Source organism: Quercus suber, unplaced genomic scaffold (assembly GCF_002906115.3).
Source record: "Quercus suber isolate HL8 unplaced genomic scaffold, Cork oak 2.0 scaffold_481, whole genome shotgun sequence".
NCBI lineage: Eukaryota > Viridiplantae > Streptophyta > Magnoliopsida > Fagales > Fagaceae > Quercus > Quercus suber.
In genome coordinates this window covers 322,955-340,521 of record NW_027069932.1, presented here as the reverse complement: position 1 = coordinate 340,521, position 17,567 = coordinate 322,955, and the positions used below count along the sequence as shown (strand labels likewise).

Below are 17,567 nucleotides of genomic sequence, written 5' to 3'. Positions count from 1 at the left end.
TTGCAATTTAGGGTGTTTGGTACACCATTTCAAATAACAATTTTTAGTTTTTAAACAACATTATACGTATTTTCATACATTTTTTCACCCACACGTATTTTTACACATGTTTTTAAGTGCATGTATCAAACACTCCTAGATCACCTTGCTTAGGTTTCTAAAGATCAGTATGATGAATTCATAGCAGTCCAGCCTCCTCAAAAACCACGACTGCCTTAAACTCTGCCTTAAACTTGTGTTTTTTTTGGGTGATCTCACCCAACTAATTTATTTAAAATCAATTTTAATTTGATGGAGCTCTCTTTAAAAATGACAATAAATCTGGGATAGGTGTGGTTATACTGAACAACCAAGATTTATTCATTGCCTTTTTATCTCAACAACTTCCGCAAGCTTTCCAAGCAATGGAGATTGAAGCTTTAGCTGCTGCTCAAGCACTTGAGTTTGCTTCAGAGAGTGGTATTGAACAAGCTCTGTTGGAAGGGGATTCTGAAGTAATCATGAAAGCTTTAGTTGAGGATGGTGGGTCTCTAGCTTCCTATGATCTATTGATTCCAGATGCGAAGTTTTGTTCTAGGCTTTTTACCCAATTAATTTACTCTTATGCTAGGAGTGAGAGTAATAAAGTTGTTCATAGTCTGACTAGGCATGTAGTAAATATCTGTTGAGGATCAAAATTTCACAAGAAAACTCATTCCATGAAAAGTAAAGAAAGACCATGAGTCTTAACAAAATAATGCCTAATTCATGAAGTTAAAAAAGACCATGAAGGCCCAAAGTCCCAAAAAAAAAAAAAGGAAAAAAGAAGAAGAAATAATAATAATAATAAAGAAAAAAGAAGAGGATCTCGGTCAGGTCAGAGGACATGCAGCAAGGATCTCGGTTAGAGGATATGCAACAAGAAGAGCATCAAGGCCCTAGGACCTTGATGTGTCTTTTTGAAGCCTTGAGAAAATGACCTTGGCTAACACATGGGAAAACCAAGATGTATGCAAAAAGCCATTCAAAATTCAGCAAAAAAACCAGGTATTATCTTTATAACCTATAGTCCAAGCCCGTGGGATCCCAAGTGGATAGTAAGGGAGAAATGGTTTGATCGGTAGGGGAGTGATTTCTAGAACCCATAATCCAGGCTCGTGGGATCTCGAGTGGATGGTAAGGGAGAAATGGTTTGGTCGGTAAGGGTTGATTTTTGGTGAAAGGAGGATCTGAAAGTTTCCCTTGGTTCATATATTTGCTTGGAATGCATGAACCAATGGAAAACTCAGTTCCCCCATATGCATGACACCTCCCCACAATTTCCTCTCAATTGTCACTTTCAATTAAAACTGTCAAACATTACATTGAGCAGCCCACCCGCTCATTTGACTTTCCAAGAAGAAATCTTTCATTTATAGTTAAAGCCAAATGCCCATTTTGAGTTATAATTGCCTAAATAAGCTAAACCTCTACCTAGTGCACATTTTCAGATTCTAGAGGACATGGTTTTACCCAACAAACTAGATGCGTCCTCACCCGGGGTACTAGACCATGTCCACAATAAAAGAAACACTAAGGCATAGTAGGGAGAAAGGGGAGAAAAATGGGGATTTAGGGGAAGAGTTCAAAGGTTCAAAACATATATTCTTAGAGCTTTAAAAGCCCAGCAGGAGGGGGGGGGAAGAAAAGAGGGACAAAACAAGAGAGCCAAGGAGTAAGAATTCATCTCATATCCTTGAGATTATTCGAAATATTACTTAACCTCCAAAGAAACATATGCTAAAAACATACACACATCAAATATCACTCTCTCTCACAAAATCCTTCTCACCTAGCTATCTTGGAACACAATACCCAAGTAAAGCCACTTGGACTTAAGTTTCAAATCCCACAAGTCTTGTGCAAAAGCACTAAGCCTATGAGAATTGGGGCTAGGATCCTCGTGGCTGACTCATTTTCATGAAATTTATTTTTATATATGTATATGTATTAAAATGTATATCCTAATCTAAGAAACTAACAATTATTTGAAGATACGTGTATTGTATAGTGCGTTCTTATGTAGGACCTATAGAGGTAAAGGGAAAGGACAAAACTCCATTGCATAATAAGAATGGAGAAAAATCGTATAGTTCAGAGAATCAGCATTCTAGGATTATAGGCCTCGTACGTTTGGGGTACCACAACAGTATGTCCGAGGTACCATGACATTATGCCCGGGTACCAAGTGAAGGAACTCTTTTAAATGTTTATACAATAAAAGATAAGCCTTAAATATTTCATTTCAATCTCTTTCTCATTGTGAGTATTATGAATAATTATTTTACTTGTTTTGTAAGAGTAAAGGGTCATTTTATGACACTAAAACACTTATAATAGTATTTTATTACTTAGGAGGAATTGCATTTTTGCCTTGAGGAGCTTTATGTGACTTGCGCACAACTTGGTTTGTAATCAACCCCATATAGCTGCGGTGAACTAAGCTCAGTCCACCAAACAACAAGTAAAGAGCCCAGGATCCTTGTTTCTACTTGAGTCTGGGTATTATCCAAAAAAAGGACCCACACAATGTCTCAGTTGAGTCAGTTTGTTTTGTGTGGATGAAGTATGTTCCATCACAATTTTATTAAGTAATTTAGGTTGATATAGCTGGTTTCTCTTCATATAAGATTTTACCCTCTTCCCTTATTAAAAAAAAAACCATTTACATTAGCACTTATTTCATTCCAACAACTAATATTCACATTTTTGCTCAAATTACACTACTTTCCTAATATATGTCTTCTCGGTTTTACTAAATCATACGATGAGTCATTGCTATTTTCATTTCTCTTCCTCTCCCATTAATTTATTGATTTAACCATCAGAATTTTCCCGTCCAACCCCCTAATTGGTTTAAGCAGAATTGTGATCTCTCTTTCTTAGCAGGGCTACTCGATCGATTGCAAGGATTCATCATTGTTCAGTTCTTGTTGCAATCCCGCTATTCGGTTTTAAATTTGACTACTTATACAACATCATTTTGGATTATTTTGTTTTTTTTGCTAAGTAATTATGAAGGATAAAACTCGAGGTATAAGAGGCTACAAAGGAATGCTGGTGCCAATCACTCACTAGGGATTTGAATCATATAAGCAAAACCATGCGTGATAATTCAGCACCACCTTGTATAGTGTATACAATGTTTCACACTACCCATCTCTTTGTTGCTTAAAAATCATGAACTCAACAAAATATTATTAAGATCTGGAATAAAATCTGCCTAGATATATAATGATCTTTACTAACTGTATAATAGAGACTACACAAGTCACCAACTGTTTATGAATAGAAGAAACAGCAAAATCTGTTCCCCACAACACCCCATAGCCATGAAAATTGTATGTAATAATGTAATATCTCTTTGTCTCTGACTCTATACTGTCAAATATATGCGAAAATCCACTTGGATCTGGAACTGAGAGAGATCTCAGATTATGTTTCCTCCAAAAAGCCAAGCAATATGATCTTCACAGACAGAAAAAAAGTAAGTGAAAATACAGATCCAATACAATCCCCACAGGATCACGGCGTCATATCGAAACTCGAAAGCATATCTAATCTAATTTTAGTTAGCCAGCTAATTGGACAATATTAGTGAGTGGTATTTATTAAAACGCACATACAAATATATTAGAGATAAGCGGCAAAGTTTTTGAGGGGTTAAAGAGATTTGTGATTAAGGGTCCATTTGGCACATGTGTTTAAAAATTAAAAACTGTTGTTTAAAATTTTTTGTGAAAATACGAATAGATGAAAAAGTGTGTGAAAATGCATAAAATATTGTTTAAAAACTGAAAATTATTGTTTAGAAACACTCACCAAACAACCCCTAAATTTTCGCATATACAAAAAATTAACTACTATTTTAGTCTGATAATAAAATATTATAACTAGAAGCTTACGTTAACTTTCTCCAAATATATATATATATATATTAAATCTCAACCGCCACGCACATACAAATATATTAGAGATAAGCGGTAAAGTTTTTGAGGGATTAAAGAGATTTGTGGTTAAATTTTTGCATATACAAAAAATTAACTAATATTTTAGTCTGATAATAAAATATTATATTCAGAAGCATACGTTAACTTTCTCCATATACATTTATATATATATGCGTGTGTGTGTGTATAGGTTAGGGGTGTCAAATGGGTGGGTTTGGGTTGGGTATTTAAAACTTATTTACCCAATTAAAACTCATTTAACTAATTACTTCTAACCTAAACTCAACCCAACCCAACCCAACCCAATTATTATGGGTAAACCCTAACCCACCCAATTACTCAATTATCAAAATTACCAAAATGCCCTAAAGTGAAAAAACTCAAATTTCTACGTTCAATCTTTTGCACCTGTTTCTCAAAAATAAATAAATAAATAAAAAATCTTTTGCACCTAATTTTCTTGGCAAACAAACAGCAAAAAGAAATTGTGAATCTCATACCCAAACGTATCGTCCAGTCAGATCTTTCTCCACAACCTCACCAACCTCAGCTTTCGATTTTGAAACCACACCGAAATCCATAGCTAAAGTAAAGAATTAAGAGAGAGAGAGAGAGAGAGAGAGAGAGAGAGAGAGAGATTGCTTTTAAGAGGAAAAAAGAAAAAGAAAATGACAACAAATTGCAAACCCTATCAAAGAAGTTGTTTGATTTTGACGTTGATCGGAGAACGAAGAAGCTGTTGTTCGTTCAACGGCTCAGCCAACTTGCCGATCTCGGTCCAGACCCTGGTACCAGGAGCGACCTTCGACTGGAGGTCCAAAATTGGAACGTCGCCGTAATTGTCGGCGAGCAGATCCTCCATCGAAAGCGACTGAACGCCGGAGGCCACAGCGGCTTCCTGGCGGTGCTTTAGCTTCTCAAGTTTCGCAGCTTCTTTCTTGTTCTGAGGTTTGGAGGATTCATCTTCTTTTTCTTCTTCTTGTTCTGGTTGTGGTTTTGGTAGCTGGGGTTCGAAGGACGACATGGATGTAGGAGCAGAGAGAGAAAGAGAGGGTTTTGGTTTGAATGGGTTTGAGAGAGAAGTGTTTGGAAGCCAAGAAAATGAAAACAACGTCAGAAGTTTTTTTTTTGGAAAGGGCTAAGTTGAATTTAGGTATATAGTTTTTGGGTTAAATAGGGCTCAATGAGTTTTTAGTAAAAACCTAATAATTATTGGGTTTAATTAGGTTGATGTCCATTTAATCCATTTAATAATTGGATAGGTTTGGGTTCAATTAGAATGAGTGGATTTAAATAGGTAAATGAGTTTGGGCTTATTTTACCACCACTAGTATAGGTGAGATAATTTGCAATTACCGAATTACGAGAGATAATATACAATTTTAAAGGGAAAAAAAAAATAAATAGAGAAGAAAGTATTCACTTTTTTGGGTGTGGGGTCCACACCTGGCAGCAGATCAAGTAAGATTACGTGACTGTACTGTAAATATATATATATTTTGGGATGTGGGCGTTTTCAAGGCTTTTAAATTTTTAATTACTCAGCCGGCTAAGGGCGGCTTTCTTCTTTTGACGCCGCCGTTTCGAGTCCTCGGTTTTAGCTAACACCGTGTTGCCTTGGCTAGGTCAAGTTCATTTATAAATATTTAATAGCCTTGGCCTTTGGTCAATGCTATAATCCTTCCCAACCAAAAGTTTTCAATTCATAGAAAGCAAAATAAAAAAGTTAATGAATGCATCTATTTGTTTAGAGAATGTTTTTAAAATTTTTTTATAAGAAATTTTTTTTATCAGTTTTTAATATTTTTCATAAATATGCTGTCAATTTTTTTAAAAACAAAATAGTTTATTAAAATTTCTTTTAACGACACCCATTAATAAGACTTATAAAAAAAGATCTGGATAACAAGTATTTTTGAGGCATTTATTAATGAGTCATTTTATAAAAGTTTAATACTATTTTTATGAAAAATATAAAAAGTTATTAAAAAACTCGTTACTTTTTTCTTTTCTTATAGAAAGTTCTTAAAAATAATCACTGAACTAATGTCCTTAGGATATTTGTTAACTTTTTCTATTAAAAAAATGATAATATAAAACCCACTTTGTAACTCAATTATTATTATTTTTAAATTAAATGAGACATTTACAATTCAAATAATTCTAATTACCTTGTCATCGTAGGTGTTTATAAAATGATTTAGAAAAAAAATTCCAAGAATCAGGGCGTTGGGATCCAATCATAATCTCAAGTTAGATGTTAATCAACAAAATCTGATAAAAATGTTACCAACTTGTTTGGATTTACTACCCAATTGAATAGGTGCATGCCATGCATTAGTTATGTGCCACTTTCAATTGGGTTTCTTTATTTATACCAAACTACCAATGAGGTTTTTTGGCACTTACGTGTTACCTACTCACCTTTTCCTCTAAAATACTCCATTTTTGAGCAGTTGAAAATTACATTTATCCACAATTTCTTTAAAATAAATTAAACATTTAGTGGCCTAAGCTGAGGTGTACAAAAAGTACAAGATCTCCTTACAAAATCTTATAATGAAATATAGATCACGATAGGTGATCTATTAATGGTGGTAATTAAATTGTTTCTTACCCATCAAAAATAAAGTGGTTGTAGGCTCCAATCCATTCATGTCCTGAAAAACTAAGCAAGTGCCAAGAAGTATAATGCAAGAAAATAAATTCAATGCAGTTGTATCCCACTTTTGATTTTGGTTCAACAAGATTTGCCCATATCTTGTGAATCTACAAATCTAGAAAATAGCGACGTTTAATTTTGTATTAAGGAATGCATACAACGACATTTATTTTTATTTTAAAAACTTTAACTTTCTACTTCACTAAAGGCCCTGAAAACTTTTGGAATCAAAGGATGGTCCATGCAAAAAAGAATAAGAAGTTAATTTAATAAACATTTGACAATATAGAAACCATAGTGGTCCAGATCCACACAAGATCTTGCGTGAATCACCGAACTTTCCATCTAACACTTATGTAGGTTTTACCTGATATAGGTTTTACCTTTTACTAGGAAGAGAAAATTTTAGTGATACAGCTGTAACTTACCACAATATTTTTTTACCTTGGAATTTGTCACTATAGTAATACCGATTTGGTTGGTTTGGAAATAGTTTTTTTAGAAATTTTTTTTCTGAAAATATGTTAAAGTATACTTATATTTTCAAAAAGTGAAAAAAAAAAAATTATTACTAAAGAATGAAATTTTAAAAAATTGTACATAAAAACTAAAAATTGAACTTGTAAACTTAAGCCAAACAAATAAGTGTAAAAAATTTAGAAGAAAAAAAGTATAAAAATTCTTCCTTTTTTGTTTTTCCCCCAAATAACATTTTACCCCTAAAATCATTTTGTTTTATTATTCTTAATAACTAGTAAACATTGATCGAAGTTATTTTGGATGGGGATTATGTTGAAAAATGTTATAATATACTTTGCGCGAGCAATAAGACTTTTTATTTATTTATTTATTTTAGGTTTAGTGAAAGAGAAATGAGATGTCTACAACATTTTTACAATATTTTTACAACAAATCCTAAGTGGCAGGTTGTTACTGGTTGTTATTGTTAGGGCAAAAAAATAATCTTAGTGTTAGGTTCAAATTTGAACTAATAACAACTAATCACTTGACATTTTCTCTTAGTGAAATAATGTTTAAAAGTGAGATAGAGATAATGTCTAATTTTTAGGATTTTGATAAAAGTTTAAAAGCCTAAAAGTTAGGAACTCTTTTAAAAATAGTAAATTACTCTTTGGGTTAGGTTTAGGTCCAGTGTCTAGTAATACTGGACCGTTGAGATGATGATATATGTTAACTTTTAGATACATGTCACTATCTGACCGAATCTAGTACATTGATGCACTGGACTTAAATCAAGTCCTTACTCTTTTAACCCGTTTTTGTTTTTAAGTTTAATATTATTCAACTAAATGATATATGTACTTTAGAGAGTTTAAGAATTTGTATAAAAATATTTCAATATGCAAAATGTTGAAAATTAAATATAAAATTTTCTTATTAATAGTATAGATAGATAAATAATCATAATGAATATATTTGTGTTTAAATAAGTTTTTTTGAAAATTCATTTATTTATAATTTGTTGAAAGTTCATAAAAGAACAATTGCACCTAAAAAAGAGGAAACGTTAAAAAAAATTAATTAATAAATAAATAAATTAAAAAAAAAAAACCTAATTCAAATTCACATGGTATTTTTCACTTTTCCCCTAAACATTATTGTATACAATTTTTTTTTTTTTTACCAGTAAAAAAAAAAAAAAAAAAAAAAAAAAGAGAGAAGAAAAAAGAAAAAAGTAACCCACAAAAATAAAAGAATACGTTATACGTTTTGTCTACTCTGACAAAGACTATTTACTGCATGAAAATATTAAAATCTTATGAAATTTTGTTGATAGGACAAGAGGACAAATGAGTCGGAGGATAATCTCTATAATCCTCTCTGCTAGATTTGCTAACAGAAAAAGAGAGAGAGAAAATCTTTTATTTTTGGATCCTCAGAATCTCAAGCTTTAACTTTTATTTATTTTTTTTGCTTAATTTAAAGCAAAAGCTACATACACTCTCTTTCCTATAAACTGTGCTATAAAGTCATCCACAGACTCTCACATTTTTCGCTCTGCGCGTTTCAACTGTTATCAATTTATCACTTATTTTACGTAAAACTAAGAAAGCTTGAGAGAGAGTTTCCCATTTCAGCTTAGAGCCCAAAGAACAGTTGTGAGGTGAATTTTCCGGCAAATGGCGACGGTCGGCGAGGTTTTCAGGCGGAGCTTGCCGGAGACTATTGATCAGGTTCGTGATGATTCATCATCATCATCGGAGTTGCATGTTCTTGCTGTTGATGACAGCCTTGTGGACCGGAAAGTCATTGAAAGGTTGCTAAAAATCTCGTCTTGTAAAGGTATATATAGGCTGTGGATGATTCTGTAGATGCTGTTTTTGGTTTGAAAAAATGGAAAAAAGGATGTGGGTTTTGATTGGTTTTTTGAAGCCTGGTTTTTGATGATCCTGTAAATGTTTATATATGCAGTCACTGCTGTAGAGAGTGGAACAAGGGCTTTGCAGTATCTGGGTTTGGATGGAGAGAGAGCCTCGGTTGGTTTCAATGTAAGAAATAAGCTTGGACTACTCTGTTCGTATGTGTATATATTTTTTTAAAACTATGTTTGGTTGCAAAGAAAGTGTGGGAAAGGAGAAGAAAAGAAAGAAAAATGCTTGGACCCTTTTCTTTTTTTGGATTTTCTCAGAAACTCAACCAAATATTCAAGTTCTTTTCTTTATACGAGTAATTGTGATAACCATTGCTGAAGGAATTTTTATGGCTATGGTTGCAGGGTTTGAAAGTTAATCTCATAATGACCGATTACTCAATGCCAGGGATGACCGGATATGAATTGCTTAAGAAGATCAAGGTTTGTATTTTCTAATCGTCTTCTTCTTCTTCTTCTTTTAATTTTTTGGTTTAATGGCAAAAAGCATATCACAGAAACCTTATACTTTTGAAGGATTCAGACATCAAAACGTTACTTTTAGTGTTGCTTGTTGATATTAACGTTGTTTTGCTTTTGGGCTACTCTTCAAGCAGGAATCATCAGTTTTGAGAGAGATACCGGTGGTGGTCATGTCATCCGAGAATATCTTGACTCGTATTGATAGGTAATTTCTTATATTCAATCTTTTGTGTCTGCATCCGTATTTGGTTGGAGGGAACATCATTAATTTGCAAGTTTCAACCTAGGTTCATAATTGACGTGATTTTATTAGCCAATGCGCATGGTAATTCTGGATTATGTGTCTTTTTTTATTAATGTACAGCAAATATGGTGAAATTCTCTGTTTGTTAATGATTGATAGAAATCATAATCTGTCGGATCTGGTTATTATTATAATAATAGCTATATGTGGACATACTCAATCTGGTTGTTTGTGTGAATGGTATAATTGATTTGGGAGTTATAATTATAATCTGATCTGATCTGATCCTAAACAGAAATAGGGTGGATTTTGTGAATCCAATGTGTGAATTTTTATTTCATATACGATGTCTGAATTATGCAGAGTATGAACATATCATGTTCTGATGTGGATTTGTTGCATTAGGCTACTTTCATTGAAATATTGGTAGCATATGATTGTCCATCACCTCACATGTTACAGATCATGGCCCACAAGATGATTTTGTAATATCGCTTGGTAGATCTTATAAGAGGGATCTCTTGAATATTAGGACATCTTCTCATGATTTTCCTGCAAATACAGGACTGACACAGAATTGAGGAAGATTAGGATTTGAAAATCATGGTCTCTAGTTGATGAACTAATCAAAATTTGTAATGGTTTTATCACTCAGGCCTCGAATAAATTACATAAATTTGGATGATGTTGCAATTGCAATTGAGGTCACTTCTTGATTGTCTTAATGAAATTGGTGAAAGATTATTAGGATTTATATTTTACTAGTTTATTGTGTAAATTTGATTCAACTTCTTAACTCTGTTTGATGTTCCTGTGGTTCTCTTAAATTTGGTTTTGCTTTGCAATGGAAACCTATTGACAGCTTATTTTATTACTGATTAACAGGTGTTTGGAGGAAGGGGCTGAGGACTTTCTACTGAAGCCAGTAAAATTGGATGATGTGAAGCGCTTGAGAGATTTCATAATGAAAGGGGATGGGAAGGATGGTGGAGAAACAAGAATTCACAAGAGAAAACGACAAGATGATTATGCTTCCTTATCTTCTCCATCACCATTTCCTGCTTGTGATCCATCATCGCCTCTAATGCCATCATCATCACCATCTGCGCGTTCATCAAAGAGGGCCAAACTACGTAACAAAGATTGATTTACTATTCTTTGCATTTGACTGGCAATATTTTTCTGTGGGCGCCCATCCTTGGTGTTTTTGTTTGGCTGGAGATGATTTCACTCTTATATTTGAGATTTTACACTGGCCTGCAGAATTGCTGACGTGAGTATGTAACTAGAACCAGAAATAGAGAAAAACGAGATAGAAGAATCACAAATACTAGGAAATATATTCTTTTTGTTTCTCATCCTCGCTTTGTTGGTGTATAGTTGAATTTCCTTATAACGAGATAGAAGAATCACAAATTAATTCAAGGGGTTATTTTGTATATCAGTTTTTTAATGCATCTCTTGGTTTAATGTTACTTTTCCCAATATGTTATTTCTTCTGCAAAGCTTACTACAAATGTATTTTTGATAGATGTTCATCTTAATCTACATTATGCCTAAAGAGAAATTTCAGGCCCAATAATTAAATCGGTCTTAAACATAATCAATTAGATTGGGCATCACTAGTTGCCTATATTAAGGTGTTCTGCTGGTTAACTCCATTGCCCAAGTTCAACTCTCCTAGTGAGCTTAAACTGTTAAACATAACCTTCACACTATAGCATATACTCTTCTTGTTGAATTGATATTTGGTGTCAGAAATCTCTGTTAAAAGAAAAAACATGGGGTCATAAATGTAGACTAGGCAGTACATGTGACTTTGTGAGCTGTGATGGTGTACTTGATCTAGAATTGGTGTGAGGTGTGAAGTTACCCATTGCAGTTGATAATGTCGTCTAGTAATGTGCACATAAAGACGCAATATGTCGTATCAAATTTCTTTCTGCGATTTCACTGTCTTTTCATTTGAGACTAATTAGCACCTTCTAAATGCTCTGGCATATGTGTGCTTCAAATCAACTAGTTGAATCGGGTTTAGGTAAGATTGGATATGAGTCGAAATTCTAACCCAAATCCAAGTTGTCTAGATTCCACTCTATTCCAACCTGTCATTTTATACAAAGAAAACACTGTTGTAAGTGTTGGGGGAGATAACATCTTGTGAAGACTTCAGTTGACATGTTTTGGCTACTTGGGATTAATCTCCCATAATAATTGGTATTATAATATCACTTTGTCAGTTTGCCCGCTTATTTGGCTTTCTATTCGCACATATACACACTTTCCTATAATATAATCAATTTCATTATTTTCTCAATGGAGTTGGAAGTCACTTATAATATAATCAATTTCATTATTTTCTTAATGGAGTTGGAAGTCATGACAACTAGTGTAAAACAAAATTCTGTTTTTTAGTGTTTTTGTAAGAGACAATTCTTTGAATGAAAATTATTTATTTATAATTCAATAGTTACAATGAGAGAGAAGAGATTTAAATCCTAGACGTCTCAATTAGAAATACTATTAAGTGCCAAATGAACTACAAAATTCTTGGCTTGTATTTGAGCTTTGAGATTTATGATAGTTTTATGGTTGGGCCTTTGTATAAATTCACTATATATATTTTTTGAGTAAATAAATACACCATAATTAACTACACTCATGACAAATTGGTATCACAATTTATGTTTTCTCTTCAGCTATTAACTCATCTGAGTCTGATCAATGTAAATAGGTATGAATGAAGATCTTCCCCTAGACATAGTATGATCACACTTCAAGAGTTGGACAACAACCTAGTCTTAAATGCTTTGGCTACCCACGATAAATTTGTGTACTAAAGTCTAGAACAATGTATTGAAAACAATGTTTATAGCTCGGGCATAAAGCAGTTCGAACAATGCAAATAGTCTAAACATTATTTAGTCCCAACGCTATTTGGTGAGAGAGATCTAAATAAAGATTCCTTGTGGGTTCTGACTATGCTTATACTTACTATTAGAACTTAGAAGGGTAGCAATATCATAATTAGAAATCTAAGGTCGGTCAAGACCATTAATGAGGTGTAAAGCTATCAAACAGGAAAACCATAAAATTGGATGGTTGGCACACTTACTGATTCCCAACCAATTTGCAAGTAGACACTCACGCAATCCATGCAGAAGTGTTGGTTATTTTAGCATCAATTCTTATGATTTGGATGGTAAATTCATGGTTCTTTGCCAGAGACAGACCAGGTCCCCCAAGGTTTAATTGGGATACAAAGAAACCAAGTAGACCCAAGTGAACCACAATGCTTTTCTAGAAAGCTACTTGACAATTTTTTGTCTAATGAAACTACGCTTCTCTCATATGGAATAGTTCTTGAGTAACCAGTCTGTGACAGAAACATACCATAGGCACAAAAAATCTTTATATATAATTCAATAGTTACAATAATGGAAGAAAGATGATTTGAACCTTAGATGTCTCTGATGGAAACACCAAGAGTTGTCAAATGAACCTAGGAAGTATGGACACTTCATTTGGGGTGCTGTATCTGTATTGTAACAGTGTCTAATTTACCTATTTACTATGTCATATTATAATTTTTAAAAAATTGCTTGTATTGCTATTTTGTACCTGTATCCGTGTCCATGCATCCTAGAAATGAATTATAAGACTTTTAGCCAAGCAAAATAATAATAATAATAATAATGAACAAACAAGATATGCTGATAAGTGGTAAAGGATTTCGGTATGCGGTTCATTTCTCATTAACATGCAATGATAATCCAAGACTTTTAATATGTATCTCTATATATTAAGAGGATTCAGAAAGTTAGTTATAACTTCAAAAAATGTCAAAAATACTCCTAATTTAATAAGATAATCCTTATTCTTCAAAAATTAAAAAAATACATAATAATAAACAAACAAGATATGCTAATAAGTGGTAAAAGATTTCGGTACGTGGTTCATTTCTCATTAACATGCAATAATAATCCAAGACTTTTAATATGCATCTCTATATATTAAGAGGATTTAGAAAGTTAGTTATAATTTCAAAAAATGTCAAAAATACTCCTAATCAAATTAGATAATTCTTATTTTTCAAAAATAAAAAATAGGGTTAAAATTATAATTCAACAAAATTAAAAAAAAAAAAAATTACCACAAAAACTTTTTGCTAAAAATTAGCATGCTCTCCATTTAAATATATCTCATGCAGGTTTAATACATTTTGTTTTCTTAAAAATTAGCACACACTAAGCCTAGCAGTTTACTCAATTTTAAATTTTAAATTTTAGTTTCTTAAAACTCTATTCTTGTATAACCTCACTAATAGTAGATAAATTCAAATTGAAAAATTACATTAAACTCATAAAAAAAAAAAAAAAAAATAAAATTACAATAAAATCAAAAAAAAAAAAAGTCTCATCGCATGTGCAGACCACGTGCGATGAGGCTAGTACATTTTAAAGTTATTGGTGTCAGCCAAGATATGGTTTATTTCTGCTATTTGGCAACTTGCAGATAGTCCAAAGTGGGTGACCTTCTAAGCTTTTCTCGATCATTGTACACTTGACTTTGTGTTTAACGTATAGGACATTGTAATCCAGGTTATGAACTTGCGATCATAATCCAACAATCAAAGAAAGATACTAACATATATACCCATATTCATACCAACCATTAACTCAGCACTGGTTTGAAAATAATTGACATCCTATCTATATAATGCCAACAAATTCTAATCTAACAGCTGGATCATCACAATTTGTATCCAAGACAACACCATTAAGATTAAAAACAAGGAACAAGAAAGGATAAGCAAAGCATTATTATATGCCCAAATAGAATAATACCAAGTTTATGTATTATTTGTCAATTACAATGGAATGAGGCAGGACGGCTAAACTGTCACACCCACCAGATAATATGCACATACTATTGTATATCTACAAATAATAGACTAATTAGTATACGTTCCATTCGGCTGTAGTTGGAATTCACAACGTTGCGACGAAGTACAATATGTTCATTTCATAAGACAAAAGCTTATGAAGAGTAAATAATTCCAACCAGCAACAACTACCTTCATTGAAACTGTCAGCACTCAGCAACCAACACTAAACAAACAATGTTTCAAGAATTTATTCCCATGTTAGCCCCATAACACAAACAATCAAAATATGAACTACTTCTTTCAGTTCTCAGAGTCTTTCTTTTACAAATGGTTCTTCACATTTGAGTCCAATAACATAATCTCCAAATGATCCTGCAATCTCTCCAGCTTACATTTTAACAATGTCACCATCACCAAATAATACAGTTGTGAAGGCCGTTGCTGCCACAGCTGCAGCTACCCTAGTTGTTGCTGGGATTATCTTTTTCTTCTATAAAAAACTATTAATTTCTCGCCGCCAAAAGAAAAACAAAGTGAACAAAAGCTTTCGTCGAGAAGAAGTTGTAGTGACTCATGAAGAGGTAATGAAACTTGGAGGAAATGTGAAAGGATTGATTGTTGATGAAAATGGGATGGATGTTCTTTATTTGAGGAAACTAGAAGGTGGAGAACTTAAACATTCTTTTCCAAAGGTTATGTTTAATCCCAGTTATGAAGATGAAGAAGAAAAGAAGGTGGATGTTACACTCGAGAGACCAAGAAAATCTAAGCCCCAGGAAGTTCCATTGCGTTGTGAGCATTCTGGTGCAAATCATCTTAAAAAAGTGAAACCAACATTCCAAGTCCCAAATCCATTGCCACTAAGGCCAACTCTGCCACTAGTATCTCGGCCACCATCTCCATCAATGATTTTGGAGAAGCAAGTTGAAGCACCACCACCACGTCCAGCAAAAGAGATTCCAGTTCCTCCTCCTCCTCCTCCTCCACCACCACCATTTATTCCTGCTAATATAAGTCCAGCACCACCACCGCCACCTCCTAAGGCAGGGAGCCTGGTGTCATCATTAAAACCTCCACCAGCACCAAGAGCAAAATCAAACAACAAGAGCAGGGAAGAGGTTTCAATGGCGGAGAGCTTGAAAGGGACTGGTGCTGGCCAAATGAAGCTGAAGCCACTGCACTGGGATAAAGTTGTAGCTACTGCTGATCATTCAATGGTCTGGGATGAGATTGTAGATGGATCTTTCCGGTATTTTGTGCCTCAATATTTGTCATTTCTTACATTATAGCTATCCTCCAATGCATTGCCATGTCTGTGTCTGTTAACTAATTTTTATGTGCTGTTCAGGTTCGATGATGATCTTATGGAGACTCTCTTTGGATATGCTAATACCAACATCAAATCCCATGAAAAAGACAACATCCTGTCAACTTCAAGCAAGTCCAACACTGCCCCACCAGCTCAAATTTTTATCTTGGAACCACGAAAATCACAGAACATAGCAATTGTGCTAAAATCTCTTATAATCTCTCGCAAGGAAATTCTGGATGCCCTCTTTGAAGGCCAGGGACTCGGTACTGATACCCTTGAGAAGCTTACCAAAATGGCCCCAACCCAAGAGGAAGAGGCTAAAATCCTCCAATTCAATGGCAACCCAACTAAACTTGCAGATGCTGAATCTTTCCTCTACCACATATTGAAAGCTGTTCCCTCGGCATTCACTCGATTCAATGCAATGCTTTTCAGAACAAACTATGATCCTGATATCCTTCACCTTAAGGAGTCCTTGCAAGCACTAGAATTAGGGTGCAAGGAGCTAAAATCCCGTGGGCTTTTCTTAAAACTTCTTGAGGCCATTCTCAAGGCTGGCAATCGTATGAATGCTGGAACTGCCAGAGGCAATGCGCAAGGTTTCAACCTTACTGCTCTTCGGAAGCTCTCTGATGTAAAAAGCACAGATGGAAAGACTACTCTACTTCACTTTGTTGTGGAACAAGTCGCTCGATCAGAGGGTAGACATCATCTGATCAGTCAGAACCACAGCCTTGGCAGAAGGATTGGCCAAAGTATAAGCACAGAAAACTCGGATAGCCTTACAGCAGAAGAGAGAGACAAAGAGTATCTAATGCTTGGTTTACCAGTGTTGGAAGGCCTTAGTACTGAATTATCTAATGTAAAGAAAGCAGCCAACATAGAATATGACAATTTTATCAATATGTGCTCCACTCTTTGCGTCCGTGTCACAGAAATTCAGCAACTTATGAGACACTGTGGCAATGATGAAAGAGGTGGGTTCATGAGGGAAATGAAAGGATTTCTGGAGGGAAGTGAAGAGGAACTTAAGTTGGTGAGAGAGGAGCAAGCAAGAGTTATGGAGCTTGTTAAAAGAACAACTCAATACTACCAAGCAGGAGCACCCAAAGACAAAGGGGCACCCCCACTTCAACTGTTTCTTATAGTCAAGGACTTCCTTGACATGGTTGGTCAAGTTTGTTTAGACATTTCTCGAAAGCTACAGAAGAAGAATGTCACACCATCTCTGGGATCATCGCCACCACTTTCACCATCAATGAAAACTCTAGTGAGCTTCACAAACTTCCACTCACATTTCATGTCAGATATGTCTAGCACATCTGAATCTGATGATGACTTCTGAGGAGGATTAACTAAGATTATGCAGAAATTGATTATGGAAAAACACAACTGGATGAAACTTTGATATGGAGTCAGCTGCCACATGAAAAGTAGACTGTAGAACTAAATCTGTCATGTCACTTGCCTGATCGTTAGTCCATTGGGCACAAGCAAAAATTTAATTATCTCATATTAGTAGAATTTTTTCTTTCCTCTCTCTCTTTCTCTCTCTAAAATTTAGAACTTATAAATAATGGATCTTGGTCAGTCATAGAAGCTGAAAGTCCCATGTACTGGGAAAACATGGAAAAAGAAA

General features: G+C 34.1%; 2 protein-coding genes across 2 annotated transcripts; both read left to right on the top strand.

Annotated features, from left to right (window-relative positions):
• The first annotated feature begins 8,444 nt into the window (after positions 1-8,444).
• Positions 8,445-11,203, top strand: LOC111999314 (two-component response regulator ARR5). The gene is made up of 5 exons (XM_024031438.2): positions 8,445-8,934; positions 9,064-9,140; positions 9,368-9,445; positions 9,619-9,689; positions 10,614-11,203. Exons 1-5 carry the CDS (start codon positions 8,772-8,774, stop codon positions 10,873-10,875), a joined length of 651 nt encoding a protein of 216 aa, XP_023887206.1. The 5' UTR covers positions 8,445-8,771; the 3' UTR covers positions 10,876-11,203.
• A 3,814-nt stretch (positions 11,204-15,017) lies between these two features.
• On the top strand, positions 15,018-17,468 carry LOC111999311 (formin-like protein 4). The gene is made up of 2 exons (XM_024031436.2): positions 15,018-15,865; positions 15,965-17,468. Exons 1-2 carry the CDS (start codon positions 15,018-15,020, stop codon positions 17,271-17,273), a joined length of 2,157 nt encoding a protein of 718 aa, XP_023887204.1. The 3' UTR covers positions 17,274-17,468.
• The last annotated feature ends 99 nt before the right edge of the window (positions 17,469-17,567 follow it).